Source organism: Excalfactoria chinensis, chromosome 2, assembly GCF_039878825.1.
Source record: "Excalfactoria chinensis isolate bCotChi1 chromosome 2, bCotChi1.hap2, whole genome shotgun sequence".
Classification (NCBI taxonomy): domain Eukaryota; kingdom Metazoa; phylum Chordata; class Aves; order Galliformes; family Phasianidae; genus Excalfactoria; species Excalfactoria chinensis.
Genome location: NC_092826.1, coordinates 40,847,671 through 40,866,577, shown reverse-complemented (window position 1 = coordinate 40,866,577; position 18,907 = coordinate 40,847,671). Strand labels below are relative to the sequence as shown.

The window sequence follows — 18,907 nt, the reverse complement described above, 5'->3', positions numbered from 1 at the left end:
ATGGTTTAGTTCTTAGTTTCAGAAGATGTTCACAAGCACACTGAAAATATGACTTTCCTTGCTCTTCTGTTTACACGTATTACCCACCCATAAGAACATGGAAAAACTTCCTAGTGAAATCATAAACCTAAAAATCAGTCTGACCATCCACTATTGTCACAAAGATTCTCCTCTTCATCTCCTTGCTCACTTTATAAGCCTACGTAACAAAAAAACCCACAGTACCCATTTTCACTACAGCAGATATCACAGTGACATTCACTAACTATCTTGAGTGATGCCCAAAATAGAGCTTCTCCCTTGCTTTTTTTCCATGCTGTAAAGTCAAGGCACAGTCCTGCTGACCAGTGACAGGCTGAATTTTAGGAGCACAGTTACATGGTTGGGATGATTTGCTGCAGACATGGAGAGATCCGTCATTTTTTTCTCTCTGAATCGACTCTTCTTTTTTTTTTTCCTCAATGTATTTTATTGAAAAATTAATGGCACTAGAAAGGAGACTCACTGGTTGCTTCAACAGCAACTTTCCATTTCTGTCTCCATCTAAAAAGCAAATGCCCACAAGTAGGTGAACGTTTTGTCTGACAGGCCACAATTAACTGCTGCATATTGATCTGACAAGCTGGAGTCTTCTTTGAATGCCTTTATACCTACAGTTGCTAAATAAGCTTCTTTTCTATAACTTAAAATATGTTGGGAGCTCTGAATACCCAATCTTTTTTTTATGAACCCAATCCCATTGCTGCTACTCATTCAGAATAAGTAAACCTCAAAGAGCTAGGGAATATTTTCAGCTGAAGGATACTTAAAATGACTGTCTTTTCCTCTGGGGACAAAACCCTCTGAGTGGATGTCCTAGAAGTGGACTACTATCCTAGAAGAGTGGCACCTATCATCAGCTTTTGTTTGGGAGGAACACACAGGAAAGTGCTTTCATCTTTGTCTCCCTGTAATCCAGCCTACTCTTTGTGTTGAGAAGAGACTGGTACCACTTCCTCAGAAAGTTTCTCAGCAGCTTTTCTATGTGGAGTTTTGTTAGGGCTGCTGTACCCCTACACAACACCAGTGTACCTCATAGCTTGATACAGGCTTTAATAATAATAAATGTGCTGTCTGTGTGATGAGCTTATCTCCCTGAACATTTCCTTCATCAAAGGCAGCACCCCTTGTGCACCAGTTCTGTTGCAACCAAGTATCTTTCTGTGGAAGCTTGTTACAAAACTGCAGGTCTTGTTACAAAACTGCCTTGTGTACTTCCTAAAACACTGATACCCATACAAATGCATCATCTGAACACAACTTTACATTTACTGAGACCTGAATGCTGAAGATAACTTTACTAGGAACACAGCGAATACCTGGAGCATTGTAAGGGATCTATCTGAATCACAGCAATGTTAATAGCAAATCTCATACTCACAGTCGAAATATCTCCTGTCATAAACCCTATTAGCAAAACTCTGCAAACAACCATTTTACCATATTGCTGGCAGTGCTAAAGAATCTTACACTCTTTTGGTCCTGAATACTTAAAAAAAAAAAAAAAAGAAAAAAAAAAAAAGTCAAATCTAAATGCTGCTGAAATTTGTTTTTCTCATCTCTTCCTTTTCTTTGTTTTAAATAGAAGCAGTAAAATGAAATGTTTACAGAATGCTTCAGGGTGGTCAAGTCTGCCTTTTTCTCTCAGAAAATTTCAATCAGCTCTTCTTACTGACACACACACTGTGAAAAGTCAGAAGTCTTTCTTTTCTGATTCTATATCAGACATCTATGACTACAGGAGGTCTCTGCACCAGAGGCTGTATTCTCTCCAGCTGAGCTTCCTTTTCGTTAGAAGCTGCTGAGAAACAGAACCTGCTGCTGCCTCACATAAGCCGTGACTGGTTACCTTTTCCACTTTATTTTTATGAAAGGAGGCAGCAGTCAGGGAAAGATCAGAGGAATCTACTGCAGCATCAACCTCTGTTTGCTTCCAGCTTCTGTGCAAACCGTCCGTTTCCACTGAACTTGGCAGCTGATAACATTTGCTCAAAGTTCATTGTCTGCCTTCCAAGAATATGGCAAGAACAGTCGACTATTAATGGTACCAGGCATGACAGTCCTTAAAGAAAATTTCAGGAAGCCAACAAGAATGAAAAGCAATGCCAGAAAGTATCTAATAATGGATTTTCTCTTCCCACACAGGCTAATTTCTTTAGTAGCTAGATAGGTCGGTAGGTAGTTTGATAAATCTGTAATATCAGGCAGGATAGTAACAAAACCAACAACAGAAAGAGATGCTTACAGAGCAGTGAAGGCCAGCCTCAAATTTGTAATCAGGATTCCAGTTAACTCGGATGTTTGATCTTTTCAGGCCATTTTTTGCAAAAGAATAATAACAAACTTTGCAAAAGAATAGTAACAAACTGTCCTAGTTATTAAACTGCTTTGGTTATTTTAAGTGAGTAATTTGAAAAGATAAAACGGTGTCTTTACAGATTATGAGGACTTTGTCCCATCATCTGTTTATCAGAACTCAAAGAAGTTGTTGGTTTGTTTTTTTTTTTTTGGCAAAACCACTTCCTTCTTTAAATTTTGTGCTGCTTGCTCCCCTCATTCCCCCCCCCCCCCCCCCCCCCCCCAACTCACTGTACATTCTCTTTGAGTGCAAACTCAAATGATTTTAAGTATTTCTCTTTGACTAGTCACAAACTCAGAACCTCCATATTCTTCCACTAAGGAGAACCTATGCCTTCAAGGACTAAATGCAGACAGAGTCTGCATGACCTTCTCCTCTCCATCTCCTCTCTCCACATGAGGAGGATGTGTGTCAGGAAAAGAGAGGGTACGCAGACAGCTGAGAGACAGGTGTGTGTTGTTCACCTTGATCCTACAGCACTCAATTAGCAAAAGGTACACCTAAATCATACTAAGTGGACACTGTTTGCTAGGCAATGTCCTTATTTAGGAGTCCCTGCACCATTTGTGGCTCATGTTCCCGCTTACACAACAGCCCTGGTCTCTGTTGGCAAAGCTTGGTCAACATCAGTGCAGGATCTCATGAGGGACAACTTCAGGTCCTTCAGGGACCCACAGGATTTGGAAATGAGCTGCACAGATTGCTACAGATGGTGGAAAGGGGCACCTTTTGTTAAATACAGGAAGCTCCCATCTTCACTGGCACTTTGTCCTCAGTTTGAGTGGCTTAATAAGACAGTTTTCTTTTACACTTTCTTTAAATTAACATAGTTTTCCCTCTAAAACAAAAGGGCTAGGAAGAATTCCCTTGGCTTTTCCAGTGAAATATTTCCCCTCTTGGATAAAAGGTTTAGACAGGCAGATACAGCTACACGCTTCTACCTACAAAGACAAGGAGAAGGGTACAAACAACACCACATCAGGTTTTCTATTTTCTACCACTCTTGTCTTCAGTATGCTACTGGAAAAACTGTACCAAACGCAGCCTGTGCCTGCATGTCCACTCTCCTCAAGAAACAAAAGCAGACGGCACAGCTCAGGAGGAGGCAGATGGATCTGGAGGGAGTCCTGCCTGGTAGTGGTGTGAGGGCAATGAGGAGCAGGAGATACTGAGTGCCCCCAGAGGCTATAAATCAGGAGGGGCTGGCAGATCCCAACGATTGCTCAGCTAGGTGCCTCTGACCAGAACACCGGTGTACATGGCGCTTGGCACCCCCTCGTACAGTCTTCAGAAAGAGTGTCTTCACAACAGACACTATTAAATATTCTACTACTAATGCATTGGTTTTTTTTCCTAACAAGTACTGTAGCTGGGCCAAGAAACTGGCTCTCCCCAGTGCTCCCAAAGCCACTGGGGATGTTATGGTCAGGGCATACACAACTTTAAGAAGGCTCCAAGGGATGGTCCTGACTCCCAGCAGTGGTTTTATAACAACAGTGCTGCCTCTGACCGTACCTGGGCTCCAGTTCTCCCTCCTCTTGGATATTCAACCATCTCTCTGCTTACACTTCAGCACCAGGCTGCCTACAAAGGCAAATGAATGCACATAAGGCAAGTAAGGCAAGTAGGTGAGACTAACTAGGATTAAACTGACTACAGTTCTGTGGTTCGCTTCCCTGCAGCCTCTATCTAATGTGTCAGTCTCTGTTCTGCAGCTCAGCTGAGAGAGTCCTGGCACAGGAACAATTTACTGATATTAATTCAGGCACATAAGATCCGATCCAAAGCCCAACGAAATAAACCTGAGCCTCACGTTCACTCTGTTTGCTCTGTAGTACAAACCTTAATAATCCAAGTCCATTATAAAATGGATTTTTTTTTTATCCAGATGCTAATTTGGAGTCTGAAATATTTCTCCTTCGCAATAAATGAGTACAAATGTTAGTTAAAAATTCAAATACTGGTGTGAGAATCACAAAGGCAGAGTCAGGTGGCGAGTTACCAGCACACATGACAATGTATTTCAGTGGGAAAAATAAATAGCACTTTTCTTTTTTAAACAACCACTGCACGCCTCCAGCGAGACCCTATAAAAATCTTAGAAGGAAAAGAAGTTGAACTGAAGTAAAAAAGAATGCGTAGACAAATAGTGCATTCAAGAAAGAAATTATTTAATTGCCAAGAGACAATCAGTTTCTTCATATTTTTAATCTCCTCTGCAGAATGTAATACAGACTGGATACGTATGTCTTCCACATAAATGCCAGCATCTCATGCTGCTCTTCACTTTGCCCCCCTTCATCGACAGTAACCACCTTCCTACTGAGTGAAAACTGGTCATCCTGTCTTAATCCCCCGCCACTTTAATTTCCTGACATTTTCACTAATACTACAAAATACAGAACAGTCTGCATCACACCCTCTCTCTGCTGAAACTAAAGAAAGAGAAAACCCTATTATCAGCTTCAGTTGGACGAGAATTTGCACTTCTAATCTCTCGAAGGTCTAGTAACTCAGGGAACAAAAGTATAGGAAAACAGCTGGGTCTGTGCATTCTGGAACTTCACTGAACCCAGAAAACAGACAGTATAGTCAAGCTTAGCCTTCTTATCTCTTCGTCTTTTTATTTTCCTCCTTTTAATTTCACTCTCTAATACCGTATTTCCTGCCTAGGACTTTTCCCATCTCAGGTCAGTTGGTTTATCCTCACCCTTTTTTCCCCCTCCAGGTTTTCCAGAAACTGAAATGCTCAACTGTTATTGACAACAGATGCTGTTTCTGCCAAGAATTAGTTTTTTTTCCCCATTTTGTTTCAGTCACTCTCTTCTCTTTATTTGCCTTCCATCCCCACCCCCATTTGCCTGTTTTCCTGTTTGGTATTCTATTCTTTCTCTCTTCTCCCTTCAAAACTGTACTTCTCTCCCCTTTTCCCTCTCTCTAGGCACTTTCTTGCTTCCATGGCTTAGGTCCCATTTCTCCCTCAGGGTATCTTCATTCCTTTCTTTTCCTGCATTTTCTCTCTCTCCCAGCTCTACTTTCCTCAGTCTTCTCTGCCTCCAGTTACCTGATACAGCCACACAGACCTCTCACTGCTGCTCTGCCTGCAAATCCGGAAAGGAGCTGACCAGCCCAAATTCCTATTGATTTCAACAAGGCTTGTGTGTGTTCTGTGACTGATAAACAACTCCCAGGCCATACTGTGCTGCCTCTCCCCACCCTCTGTACCTTATCATGCCTGAAACAGAAATCATTGTAAATAGTTAAAGGCGAGCAAAACCACTGCATTATCACAATGTTCTATAAGAAAGCAACAATATTTATGTGAAAGATCTCATGATAAGCCTTGTCATCTAAATATTCTTCATTTCTCCATCTTCTGTCTGCAGCTATGTTATGCATCAGCACAAACAAAATCAAAGGTAAAAACTTGGCACTTGACAGCAGAGAGATGTTTTTGACCATTAGCACTGTTGCAAGTAAATACCGAAGCAGTAATTTTCACTCACTCATCTCCAAAAGTGAAATTCTTTTCAGCAACACAGTAATGCTCTAACCCCAAACCTTTTAGTAATTGAAAACATATACCAGAATTTATATATAATACGTTGCATTACATAATAAACCACAGACGTTTTAATCCGTGGTAATACTCCAGTGTAGTCCCGAGAGTCAAATAAATAACCAGAAGATGAACATTCTTCCACCTAAACGCATTTTCTTCTCGGACCTCCAGAAAACAGAGCACAACACAGTTACGGTACTTTTCAGGCACAACCAACATCATTTAGGCCTAATGTTCGGGGTCATCCTAACAGGCCCAATCTATTCTGCATGGAATGCCTTCAAGCGATGTCAAAGCTGACTGTGTCTTGGGAAGCTGTGGTAGCAGCTCATCCACTGAGGTCTATGTTAGGTTAAAGGCATGGAAGCCAGACAAGCAAGTAGAACTTGTGTAGAGTGAGGTGCTTGATTAAATGTGAACTGAAATATCCACCTCCTATGACAACGGCCTAAACTCGAGAGTGTTCAGAAGTTGGGAATGTTATTTCTCAACTTTTTAGGCAGCAATCATTTAGCTGCCGTGCTTCGAAAAACAATTTTACAAGAATGCACGGGGGCATTTCAGCACTAAACTTCAATCAGGAATCCTCAGGAAAAGAAAAAAGGAAGTGGTCTCCCTGTGGGTAAATACCATTTCCTCTTTATGGCAGAACCCTGCCCATGTGGCACAGAAGACAAACCAGGACCTCCCAGCCCAGGCATCACCAGCACTGCAGGATCTACACCAGTAACACCACATCTACCAGTAGCTCTGCTCAGAGTGCACACGCTGGATCATGATCCAAAACCGCTTGACAGCAGCAAAACCTTGCGTGCGCCCCATTACGCTTACTTTGCTTAAGAAACATAAGTAGTCTAAATTCCAAAATGGTAGCGTGTGTATTTGTACATGCACATTCTACAACACAGCACGTTACAAAAAAAAATACTGTTTCTAAAAAGGCAGAAAAGTTACTGGCAAACCATGATTCTGAGTGTGATTTTCCTAATTCTTTCCAAGGGCTGTAAGCAGGTGACTGCGGCTCTGCGCTGCTGCGCTTCTCACTAGCACATGGTATATCACACAGTATATGTTATACTGCACAAGAGGAACAATTAATCTCTTCCTGAAGACATGTGAGCCTTTTGTGAAAGACCTTTCATTAAACTTTAAATTCGAAATTACCAAGGTCACCATTGCTCACAGAAAAGGTAATCTAGGCTAAAAATTATTACACAGAGAAGGACTTTATCTATTTGCACATATACTTAACTGCTCAGTTACTTTTAAGATCTCCTCCTGCAAATTAGTAACTTGAGAGGCTTTTTGAGGATTTTCTTCCTTGAAAGAAAAATTTTGCTGCACGTCAACCTGTCAGAATTGCAGCTTTGAAGACGCTGTGGGTAAAACAAAGCACAAGTTTGGATATTTCTATAGTCCTGGGAACGTTTTTTGTTTCCTCATTCATGTTTGAGAAGGCACGTCTACATCTAGGCACCCTGATGAAATCTAAGCACGAGGAAGATTCAAATAACGGGCCTTAATGACCTTTATAAATTTCCAAGATGATCACCCAAGACCCAAACTGAAATGTACCTGTTGTATTCCCTATCACACAGAGTATTTCAGCATCCAACATTCTAAGTTCTGATGCCTGTCTATAAAGAAATCTCGATGTTTTTACTCCAATTTCAACAACGCCAAAGAACTCAATCAACAGAAGGCTGTAACAGCGCTTTCTTTAAACACATCTTGGTTGGGGAGGTGACGGTGTGCTACCCCATTACAGTTAAGGGGCTCTTAAATTCTACCACTGGCACATCTAGGCAGACCTCTTACTGAAATAACGGTGGTGTTTAGACCCCCCATAAACCATTAAGTGAGCGCAACTCTGAATCTAATCTAGGTCTAAAGTAGGATCCCTTAGTGCATGCTCCTGCTTACGTGACAAGCCAGCCTCCAGCACCAGGAGTATCAGATGCTTGCAGCATCCATGACACTTGTAAGCATTCAGTGGTCAGAACACCACTACATATCCTTCAAATGATATGGACCAGTGAAGCTGGAAGGTATCTCCACTGAACCAAGCAGCTGGTATCGCAGCAATCCACCAGGACACGAGCCCCAGCATGCCCCAGGCGGCGCACAGCGGCTAACTCACCACTCCGTGCTGGGTTTGCATTCTGAAAGTCAGCGGCTCTGAATACTGAAATGCAGAAGGGACACAGCAGCTGGAACAGCAGCCTCTCAGAAACACTCTGCCCTGCGAAACGCTGGTGTTTGCTTTTTCTTGTAGGGGTTTAAGAGTGAGATTAATCAGACAGCAAGGTGATGAGCACGACAAAACACTAACAGAGCAGCTAGCTGGGTAATGAGAGAAGGCAGAGCGTTCCTGAACTTAAATCACAAGGGTACCTCTCACTCATAGATAAAAAGAAGAAGCCTCTGCACTTTTTCTGAAGTATTTAGCAACGTATTATTTCTCCTTGCTACTGTCAAGTCATCAACAACATCCACCTCTTAGCTAGAAGGCTGCATAACACAATCAGAGTGGGCTCTGATTCCTGCACTACTGTGTCACCGTACCTGGGGGATGGCATTACCATCTTCCTGGTTCTGAATGTGATCAGGTCTGAACACACTGCAAAAGGAAAAACAAAACGGCCCTTCTTTGCGGGCGCATTTGCTCTTCATTAAACTGTGTGCTGTGCTTCCAGTTCCCAAAACCGGCCTCACATTGTCAACCTTTGGCACCGTGATTCATTGCATTACCCAAAGAAAATAACCGACATGTCACAACTACAGAGGGGGTGAAGTCACGAGTTTGCAGATGCAGCTTGGACACCACCTGAGCATCACCAGTATCAAGGTGACAACACTTAATCACAGAAGTAATTCACCGGGTTGAGGACTGGGTGTTGTTACACTCCCGAAGACTCACCTCCTTGCTAAAATACCGGGGACACAATCCAACGTGCGGCCCAGAGCGGGTCATTTCAGCAGGCGGCCACCGCGTGACCCCACGCTCACTCTCCGGCCCCACGGCGCCAGCACGACAGCGGGGCAGCACCACGAGCGTGAGCGCTGTCCCAGCGGGGAGGGGTCGCGCCACGGCCCGCGCACGGCGGGCAGCCCCGTCCCGCCGGGAGCCCCGCAGTCGGGAGGCCTCTCCCGGCCCGGCCCCGCCTCGCGCCCCGCGGGGACCCCCTCGGGCCCGGCCCCCCTCACCTGCTAGCCAGGCTCTGCCGGCAGTGCTGCCTGAAGGGCATCAGGTGGTAGTTCATGGCGTCCAGCAGCAGCTTTTGGCAGACGGGGTCGGTGCGCATGAAATCCACCGACTGCACCCTTTCCACCAGCTCCGGCGCCGGGATGAGGGCGAAGCGGAGGCGCTTCATCAGGTCCGGGGCGTACTGCATGCGGGTCTCTCGGTCGTGCTCCAGCCAGAGCACGGACATCTGAAAGAGGGCCAGCTCCGACTCGACGGGGGGGGGCAGCGAGTCGAGCAGGGCGCGCATCTCCTCGAAGTTGAGCAGCAGCACGTCTTCCACCAGATACTTGTTGGCCAGCTTCTTGGTCTCCTCCAGGCCGTGCAACGCGGCGATCTTGCACACCTGCTTGTAGTTCTGCACCGAGATCTGGTCGTTGAGGAACTGCACGCACAGCTTGGTGACCTGCGGGATGTGCAGGATCTTGCTGACCGACAGCACCTCCTCCACCGTGTCCAGCGAGAGGGTGACGTTGGCCGTGTAGAGGTACTCCAGCACCAGGCGCAGCCCGATGGACGAGCAGCCCTGCAGCACCAGGTTGTTGATGGCCCGCGGGCTGGCCAGCAGCTTATCCTCGGGGGAGGAGGACGGCGTGCCCGGCTCCTCCTGCGGCGGCGGCGGCGGCTCCTTCGGGGGGGCCCCCCCGAGCCCGTCCTGTGCGCCGGGCCCCAACCCCAGGGCGTGGGGGTGGCCGCCGCCGCTGGAGAAGAGGGATCGGAAGTACTGGGAGCAGGAGGCCAGCACAGCCTTGTGGCAGTGGAACTGCTGGCCCTGGGCCGTCAGGGTGACGTCGCAGAAGAGCTGCTTCCTCCACAGCAGGTTGAGGCCGTGCAGCAGGTTGTCGCTGTGGCTGGGGTCGAAGGTGGAGGTCCTGTCCCCGGATCTGGACATGGCGAGCGGCCTCGGGCGCACCTGCCTTTAAACCCTCCTCCGACCTGGGCAGAGGGTGGGGAGGAGAAGGGTGGGGAAGGGGTCGGGGCGGGGGGAACACAACAACAAACAGCTTTAGAGGCCTGCGGGACGCGGCAACTTGGGAGGGCTGGGGGGGGTGTCGGGCTGGGTGCTGCCCCAGTGCTCCATACACTCGCACACAGCACCCCTTTCTCCTCCCTCCTCCCCTCCACGCCGGGCTGCTCTCCAGGGGAGGAGCGAGGAAGCGTAACGTTTTCAAAGCTGAACAGCCCCCCTCCTCCGCCAAAAGAAAAAAAGAAAAGGCAACAAAACCCCACCACCACCACAAGCCCAAACGCAGCACACACACAGCATAGACCTTCCCTCGACTCCCCGCTGTGCCCGGAGTAACTACCAAGTGGCCGGAACTCCGCCGGGAAGGCGGGCAGCCTCGACCGCCCACCCCCCCACCTCGCCCCGGCAACTCCGCAGCGCCCGGAGCCGCTCCATCCCCGGGCCGAGCCCCCGCTCCGCCCCGGCCGGGAGCTGCGGTGCTCCGCGCCCCGTGGAAAGAGGAGGAGGAGAAGACGGCAGCCCCGGGCCCGGCGCGAGGCCTCCCACCCGTCCTGCCCGCCGGCCAGCCGCCGTAACTCCGGTAACTACGGGAAGTTCAAGTTGGCGGAAGCAACGGGGGGGACCCTGCCCGGCGGCCCCGCTCCCCGCAGCCCCGAGCCGTCACCGCACCTGCGGGGACTGCGCAGCCACCGACCCACGCCGGCCGCATCCCGCTCTTCCTCTTCCTCCTCCTCCTCCTCAGCGGGATCCCTCCGAACCCCGCTCCTGCCATTGCAGCGCGCTCGCTCGCTCCCCGCCAGCGCCGGGCTGCCCGTACCCGCCGCCCCCCCCCAGCCCCATCGATCGGCGCAGCCGGGGCTCCCCCCGGCTCTGCCCCTGGCCGGCACCGCGCAGCCCCGCCGCCGGCTCCGGAAAGCTCCCGCAGCCTCTCCCTTTAAGCGGACCCGGTCAGTCCCCCCTCCCCAGCGCACACACATAGACATACATGCACACACGCACATACATACACACACACATAGACACACACACACACACACTCCTCCTCTTTCTCCCTCCCCTTCTTTCTTCCTCGTTTTGCCCATTTCTTGCAACCGGAGTTTATTCTGCCAACGCGTTTGTTACACAACTGCCCCCCCCGCGCACACTTCCAGCACACACGCACACACACACACCGGCAACAAACACATCGGGAGACGGGAGAGAATGCGCCGAGACGGGGGAGGCACAAGGCCAGAAACTTACCTGCTCCACGACCGGTTGCCAAAGTAAAGGTTCACTTAAGCTCCCCCCCCAAAAAAAATCAATTGTCCTTCCTTTTTAAAGGTTTGCTCGCTCCTTCAAGAAAAATAATAATAATAATAATAAAAAAAAAAATAGAAAAAAAAAAAAAAAAGAGGGTGAGAAAAGAAAGAAAGAAAGAAAAAAAAAAAAGAAAAACCTTCTGGTTCCCAACTCGGAGCAGTCACTCTTTACAATTTATTTTGTCGTACATCATTTGATCACCATGAATTAGCAACAGCAAGAAAATGTACGAGAGAGAGAGAAGGGGAGAGAGAGAAAGAGAGAGAGAGAGAGCGCAGAGCTTTCTGCAAGAGAAGAAGAAGAAAAAATGTACGTGTGACAAATTATGCTACCAAGAAACAACACATCATTATCCTTGGGCCTGGGGCTCAGTGAGTCGTAACGAGAGTAATAGGAAATCCACGGTTGGGGAGAGAAACGGTCGTGCATGGCCAGTGGAGAGAGACCATACAGGGGGATGGATGCTGGAGAGACTCGCAAAATTATGGCTCAAGGCTATTGTAAAAATTGTCGAGCGTAAATGACTGCGATTTCAAACATCTTTGGAAGAAAGAAGGGGAAAAAGCGAGCCCCCCCCCCCCCCCTTCTCGCTGCCTCCCTCCCTCCCGCTCTCCCTCTCTCTTCTCTCTCTCTATAAAGAACCGTCAAGTTTTAGTGCGCATTGCTAATTAGTCAATTTCTCTCTGCCTTCACAGGCTGGCGACTTTGCTGCTGAGCTGAAACTGCTAATTTCTGTGACCAGCTTTTTTCTTAGCTGTGATCTGGATGAATGAGTAGCTGTCTCACAGAGATGACAAAAATAAACTCTAATCCCCCCAAAAATTTCCACTACATCTTTCTCATGCATAGATTTATGATCTTCAAGCGCCCTGTGCAATATGCAAACTTTTTGTGTGTGTGTGTGTGTGTGTGTGTGTGCTGCTGGGGGGGCAGGCTGTTGTATTCAGGTTGCATAGGGTTTGGTTTATGTCTCTGCTCTCCCCTCCACCCCGGATGTGATGGAAATAATGCCTGATTTCAGCACCCGATACATTGCCCCCTCCACCCCCCAGTATTTATATTATTGCTCTGACGAGGTGTGTTCTCCTTTCTAGCAACCGGGGTGAGGCTGAAGGGGCGGAGGGGAGAGAGAGAAAGTGAGGCTCCTACATGGTGTTAGTGGCAAAACGTTCCCTTTCCATTTGTTCCCCTGCACTGTTCAAGATTTATGATCTTGTTTGAAGGCATATTTTCTCTATTGTTTTGTCTGGTTAGACAACCGTCTCTGAACTTCACTGTCAGCTCTTCAACAGATAAGGGTTCAGAAGTCACTTTTTTGTTGTTTTTTATTGGAAGATTAGCATATTGTCAGATTTGTCTTTCAGTTTCGAGACTTTGCAATGCAGAACCCTGAATCAAATGGCAGGAAAGCAGCTGCTATATCGCGAATGTAACCTTTCAACTTTCTGCCAGATCTGATACCCCGAAACATGCGCAGCCCATGCTGCTGGGGCTTTGTTTTGGCTTTGGTTTTTGCTCCTTTGTTGCTGGAACAAGGAGAGGGAGTCATCATGGTAGGCACCTGGAGGCTTTTTCTTTCCACAAAGGGACATTTTGGCTGAGGGCACGTTCTCCACACTTTATCTCATGATGTATTGCACCCTCACATAGATAGGTGTGTTCCTCTGTTGTCAAACCTGCAACTGTCAAATAAATAAGTAAAAAGAGAAACAAAAAAGAGGAAAAAATGAAAGGTGGGATGTATGCCCTTGAAAGAATTGCACGTGAAGGGAGGCTGGAATGAGCTCTTAGGGGAAGTTTCACTTGATGTGAAATCCATAAGACCTATCCTGTTTCCCAGATAATACTAACGCTTTTGTCGCTGAGATACACTCCAGGAGTGGGACTTGAAATGCCAGCTCTCATGGTCCTCCTCTTTGGCTTGGCTGAGGATGCCAGTGCATTGGCAGAGCTGGAGTCAGATTGTGCAGGAATGGAACTGAAAGGCATCATGACAGGTTTCGTTTTTATTTACTTTCTGGTGACCTTAAAAAAGAAGTTCTGCCACACTTTCCCATTTTGCTTCACCAGACAGCTCCCAGCCTCCTCCTTTGTCTGTCAGTCCTTTCTGTAAGACATTTCCAAGAGAAATTAGATAGATGCTGTTTTAGGGCATAGTATTCTTCCTAAAAGAATGACGCCATTTTAATGCTTCTGCTAAAACAATTTCTTTTGTTGTTTTGTTCCTGCTGTTCCTCCCCTTAATTCCTAGTGGCCCAGATTTGGCCCCACACAGGTGAGTGAATTAGAAAATGCTCTATTCCAAACATAGCTAGTATTTTTAGTGATCACAGAATCATTGAGGTTGGAAAAGAGCTCTAAGATCCCCCAATCCAACCATGCCCACTAACCGTGTCCCTCAGTGTCACATCCACACGTTTCTTGAACACCTCTCGGTGACTCTGTTGCCTCCCTGGGCAGCCTCTGCCACTGCCTCACCACTCTTTCTGGGAATACTTTTTTCCTAATATTTAACCTGAACACCCCCTCGCACAGCTTGAGGCCGTTACCTCTTGTCACTGTTACCTGGACCTGACCCCATCCATGCTAGGTGTCTCCCAGCTGTAATAGAAGTGAAGGGCAATTCTTAAATCGTGCTTCTGCTGCTAAACTATGCAGCTGTGATGTCTGTAGATAACCCTCGGAGCATTTCGTATCAGCTTTCACTAAGTGATAAGTTTCATATTGCCCACTCTCACACCACTGAAAGCTGCCAGATAAGTCTGTGCCAACATGTGGCAAGTATCTGAGAACAGCATGTAAGTGTGTCTTTCTCAGCGAAAAGGCTTGATTAATTTTTATTTGACTTTGGTATACTAACTGAAGTTAGAATAAAGTTCACTGCTACTTATGGATGTGATTTGTGGTCACTTCCCAATTACCAATTTTTAACTTTCTGCCCCGAAGCTTTCTGAATTAAATTGCATTGAACAAACATTTTCAAAACTCCTGAGTAGGTTGTTTTCTAAATGGACTTGAGCTCTTCTGAAGGAAGAGTTCAAAGCTCCTAGCTCACTTGGGTGCTTTTCAAAGTTCTACACATTATGGCTGCAAAGTAGGAGATTAAAGTTCACCTCTTACAGGCAGCAGCTGTCAGCAGAAAATACTGTGTTTTCTTTCTTCTGTGATTACTCCAAACCCACACCATGTAAAATTATCCATTTCTTCTATCAAGCAAAACTACATATACTTACCACATGGTTTAAGCAAGACTTTGTGTCTCTACCTTATAGCTTAAGAGTACTACAGACTTGAGAGAAACTAAGAATGAAGTGCATCTCCTCTGAGGCAATGAACACATTCTACGTCCTGAGCCCTCCTTATTGTAACCATGGGGTCCTGTTCTTAAGCAGGATTCCCACAGACTGGAGGGCAGCACCCCTTGTTTTCATATCTGAAATTCAGCTGTGAGCAGTGCTTTCATTTGATTTCCCTTCACTCACTGCCTCCCTTCCATGCATATACTTAAGTTTGCTGAAGTCTCATTGCAGAGGCTTGTGTCAGAGCGGGCAGCCCCACAGAGGTAACTGAATCATACTGTGTTTCTTGAGGAAGAGGTCCTCATGCAGAAGAGGCTTACATCAAGAGAATGTAAGGCGTTGTCTTTAAAATCCAAGAGAATTCACTCAGTGAATAAGCATGCAACACTTTTCAGTAAGAGTAATTATATAGGAAAAAAGAGAAGCTTTGAACCCCTCGATAATATCTGTGCTTTAAGTATGAAATGTATCTCTGTACAACTGAGGTGGTCTGGGAGAGTTTTTTGTGTATTTTTCGGTTGTAATATGCATTGACATTGATAGTCCAGCACAGCTCCAAAATTAACAAGTTATCTGCATAGGATCTTAATCCCTAAGAATGAAAATAAGAGCCAGTTCTGAACACTTGCCCTTTGTCATTGAGACTGCTGCATGAAACAGATCTTTGGCTGGCTTCACTCTTTAGGGCACGGAGATTGCTTTTGTATGCAGTTTCTGGCCTCCTGGACTCTCTCATCTGCTTGCATTTCTACCACTATGACACTGCAAATGGAAAAAAACATGACCAGTTGACAGTGCTTGCTGGAACCACCCAGATGTGGATGGGATCTTTCCCCACAGGAAAATAAACTTCTTTTGGGAACTTTAAAGAGAGGACAACACTGGAGATAAACTGGGTCGCCTTTGCTGAGAAATGTGCCATACATGCTGTTGGGAGAGCTCTGAGCATGCAGTCCCAACTGTAGTGCAAGTACTTTAAAAGTAGACAAGCCACAGCAATACTGGGTGTTATCAGTAACATCGCTCCTCCTGCCAAAAATTGTTGTACAATCCACTGTGGAGTTTCTGATGAGGTAGTTTATAAGGTTGCTCTTCTGAAGGTAGGCCTGACATCACAGCAGAACTTCCTATTTACAGACAAATGCTTAATCCATTGCCAGGTAGCATATTTAGGAATAGGGCAGGAGGGGAAGCTTGGAGCGATGCTATAGCTCTCAAATCCATATGTTTGGATTCTCACACTGACACAGAGGTTGTACCTATGCTCACTTACACATCTTAGGGTTTGGGCCAACTCTGATGGGTACCTTGTTTCTCCCTGAGTGGTCTTTTCCCTGAAAACAAAGGATCTGGGAGATCCAGAAGCTATCCTGGATCTGGTAATATACATGTAACAACGTTGACCCAGGTGCATCCTTTAGTATCTTTGTGCTTCAGTTAATAAATGCTAAAAATGGATTTTCATTAGTGCAGTCCAAGGCTCCCCCAGCTTGTGGTCTGTCTGCCCTACTGAGCTCATCTGCCCAGCTCCACCCTCAGCTGGGGTTGTAGAGCATTTCCCATTCTACCCACTATGCCAGTGGCTGCTGCAGCTGTGTGGCTCTGAAGACTGGCACAGATGTCCCCAGAGGTGTCACTGGCATTCTGATCACCTGTATTGTGCTCTGCTTAATCAGTGCTTGCCCAGTGCTTTGAGATTCCTCCAGGGATGCTGACCATTTTTATTTATGCATGCAACCATGTCCTAAAGTACTGTTCACATGTCTGAATGTATGCAAAGAATTTTGTCAGTAGCAGTGTCACAACAGGAGCAGGTATTCAGGATTTTGCCCTGCTTGTCCAAAGTTCTGATGAAGAAGAATTGGGATTGATAAACAGGAGTGATCATAAGAACACTGAAAGACAAAACCATTCTTTCTTCCCTTGCCCCCAAACAGGCAACAGAATAAATCATGTAAAAAAATACTAAAAAAGAATAATAATCATAATAATAAAAAGCCATTCAATACAATGTTGTGCAATCGAAAAGACATGAATAAAGTTTGTAGCAAACCGGTAGCTTCTGAAAAATCAGACTATAAGGTATTGCCTCTGAAAGAGTTATTAAAATAACTTTGGGGAGGCAGAACTCACAACTGTTAAAAGAAGCAGCTAAGCTTGGGGAAATTGCAATCTAAAAGCAAGGTGGATTAAGCAAATCCTTCTATACAGAACCATGCTACAAGTAGGAACCCTCTAACCATCGCTCGGAAGAGCTTACGCTCTGGGACTTGATATTCAGGCACATAATATGAGCATTAGTGATTGTGTCTGCACCATGGTTCAAATTAAAGAATATTTTCTTGTGCTTAAGTCCATTTCTGTTCAGGAAAGCATTTAGGCATTTGTCAAAGCATATACTTAAGTGCTCTCTTGAAAGGGGATGCTTATTTCCCAGCCTGGTGCATGCAGGACTCACTGCAAACATGGAAGAGGATGTACTGGTTGCCACTGGTACTATGACTTCTCCAAATTCATGGCTAGGCTTTGTAAGGAGGTGGGTTGCTTATTCTTCCCAGATGATGATTTTGTGGGGTAGCATTTTTGGGAAACAGTGGGAAAAGACAAGCTTCAGAGTCAAAGAAGTTGGCTGGATTGCAGTGCCTAGATTTAGAGCTTGTTTTGTACTGATCTAATTCATAATCCGTAGGTTTGACGTGGCTCTCACAAGCCCCAGAGGAGCACTAACCATTTTTAAGGGAGAGAAGAGTTGCAAAGAATTTTTAATTCTCTTTCAAGAAAGTCTGCTGACAAAGAATTTTGTTCACCACCACTACTAAGTGCTCTGTGGATGGAAATTTTTCCTACAGCGCTTCCTTTCCAATGCCCAAGACTGAATCCTCCTAGGAAGTGCCACATACGAAGGTGGTGAAGAAGTAACGATTTAAAATAAAATGCAGCTTAGACTTTGACTACCAAGATATTTCTTCACTGGCATGATTTTAGGAGCAAGTTAAACAAAAGCATAAAAAAAAAAGCAAAGGAAACGTGAGTTAAGGTTTACAGTCTCCCCTTGCTATACCCCGCAGAGCTCTGCCTAAATGGAATGGTCTTACGCTTCAGCGTAAGAAAGATCTCTCCATGGAGATGGTGTATCATCACTTTCTCAGTAACCAGAGCTATTCACCATTGTGGAACAGTCAATACTGCTTTCTCCCAGTATTCCTCTCCTCTACTCCAAAATGTGTTTTTAGGGTCAGAAACTGCTTACTCAAGTAAGTTAGTTTGCTAAGACAAAAAGCAAAGCAGAACCTGGAGACAAGGCTACATGAGATTAAAACCAGGTAATCTTTAACTTCATATGGCCAGTGAAGGTCAAATGTTCTTCCCCTAGCTGGAGTTGACCCTCACTAGTTAGGCACTGTGGTTTGGGTGAACTCCAGCAGCAGCTCAGGCCTACCCCAACCAGCTACCAGGTACACAGGGATCTCTTTCTTCTCTCCACTGTGAAACAGCAACCCAAGGCAGTTGCAGATCTGTTTTCTCATCACGCAAGATATAACTTTTGTAGCAGATACTCTACCTGTTGAGAAAATGAGAGCGTGAAAATAATCCCTTTTCTTTGCTGGAGGGTTTCTCTGCCTCTCAGAACAGTGGGCAGTTGTGCCTGGCTTCCTGGTTCTCATCTGGCCCAGGCAGTAGAAACCCAAAAGAAGTCATCACGGAATGGCTGGCACAGCCCCGCATGTCACCAGCCAGCTGCTTCAGTCCAGCATCTATCTCACATAATAGAAACATCCCTCCATTTGGCTTGAGTGACATTGCCTTGGAATACAAGCAGATCATCTGCGGTCTGCTTTGGCGCAAAGGAAATACCAGCCGCTCACAGCTGGAAGTTGTTCCCCCTCACCTTTTCAGATATTTCCATGATGACAAGTGGAGAATGTGATGAAGTCGATATGAACTCTGTTTCTGTTCTACTAGAGAATTAAGAGGAAGCTTTAGTCTTTCCCGTTATCAACAATCAAACTAATTCATGAGCTGTGAGTAAGAGGTAAAAATGTAGGTACTAGGGTAGATATCATTAATTCTGAAAAATGAAAGTGAAATAAAGTGCTGCTTGATGTCAGAGCCCAGTCACTAGAACTTCATCTCA

General features: G+C 46.0%; 1 protein-coding gene across 2 annotated transcripts in view; it reads right to left on the bottom strand.

Moving 5' to 3' along the window:
- Positions 1-10,976, bottom strand: part of KLHL14 (kelch like family member 14) — a 57,693-nt gene extending 46,717 nt beyond the window's left edge. The window contains exons 1-2 of one of the 2 annotated variants that reach the window (XM_072329236.1): positions 10,841-10,976; positions 9,168-10,140 (exon numbers count right to left, since the gene is read on the bottom strand). In XM_072329236.1, the coding sequence (XP_072185337.1) occupies positions 9,168-10,096 (929 nt within the window). In that variant the 5' untranslated portion in view covers positions 10,097-10,140; positions 10,841-10,976. Of the gene's footprint in view, positions 1-9,167; positions 10,448-10,840 lie in introns of those variants that run through there. The other variant, XM_072329237.1, reaches the window with a different exon arrangement.
- Positions 10,977-18,907: the final 7,931 nt, after the last annotated feature.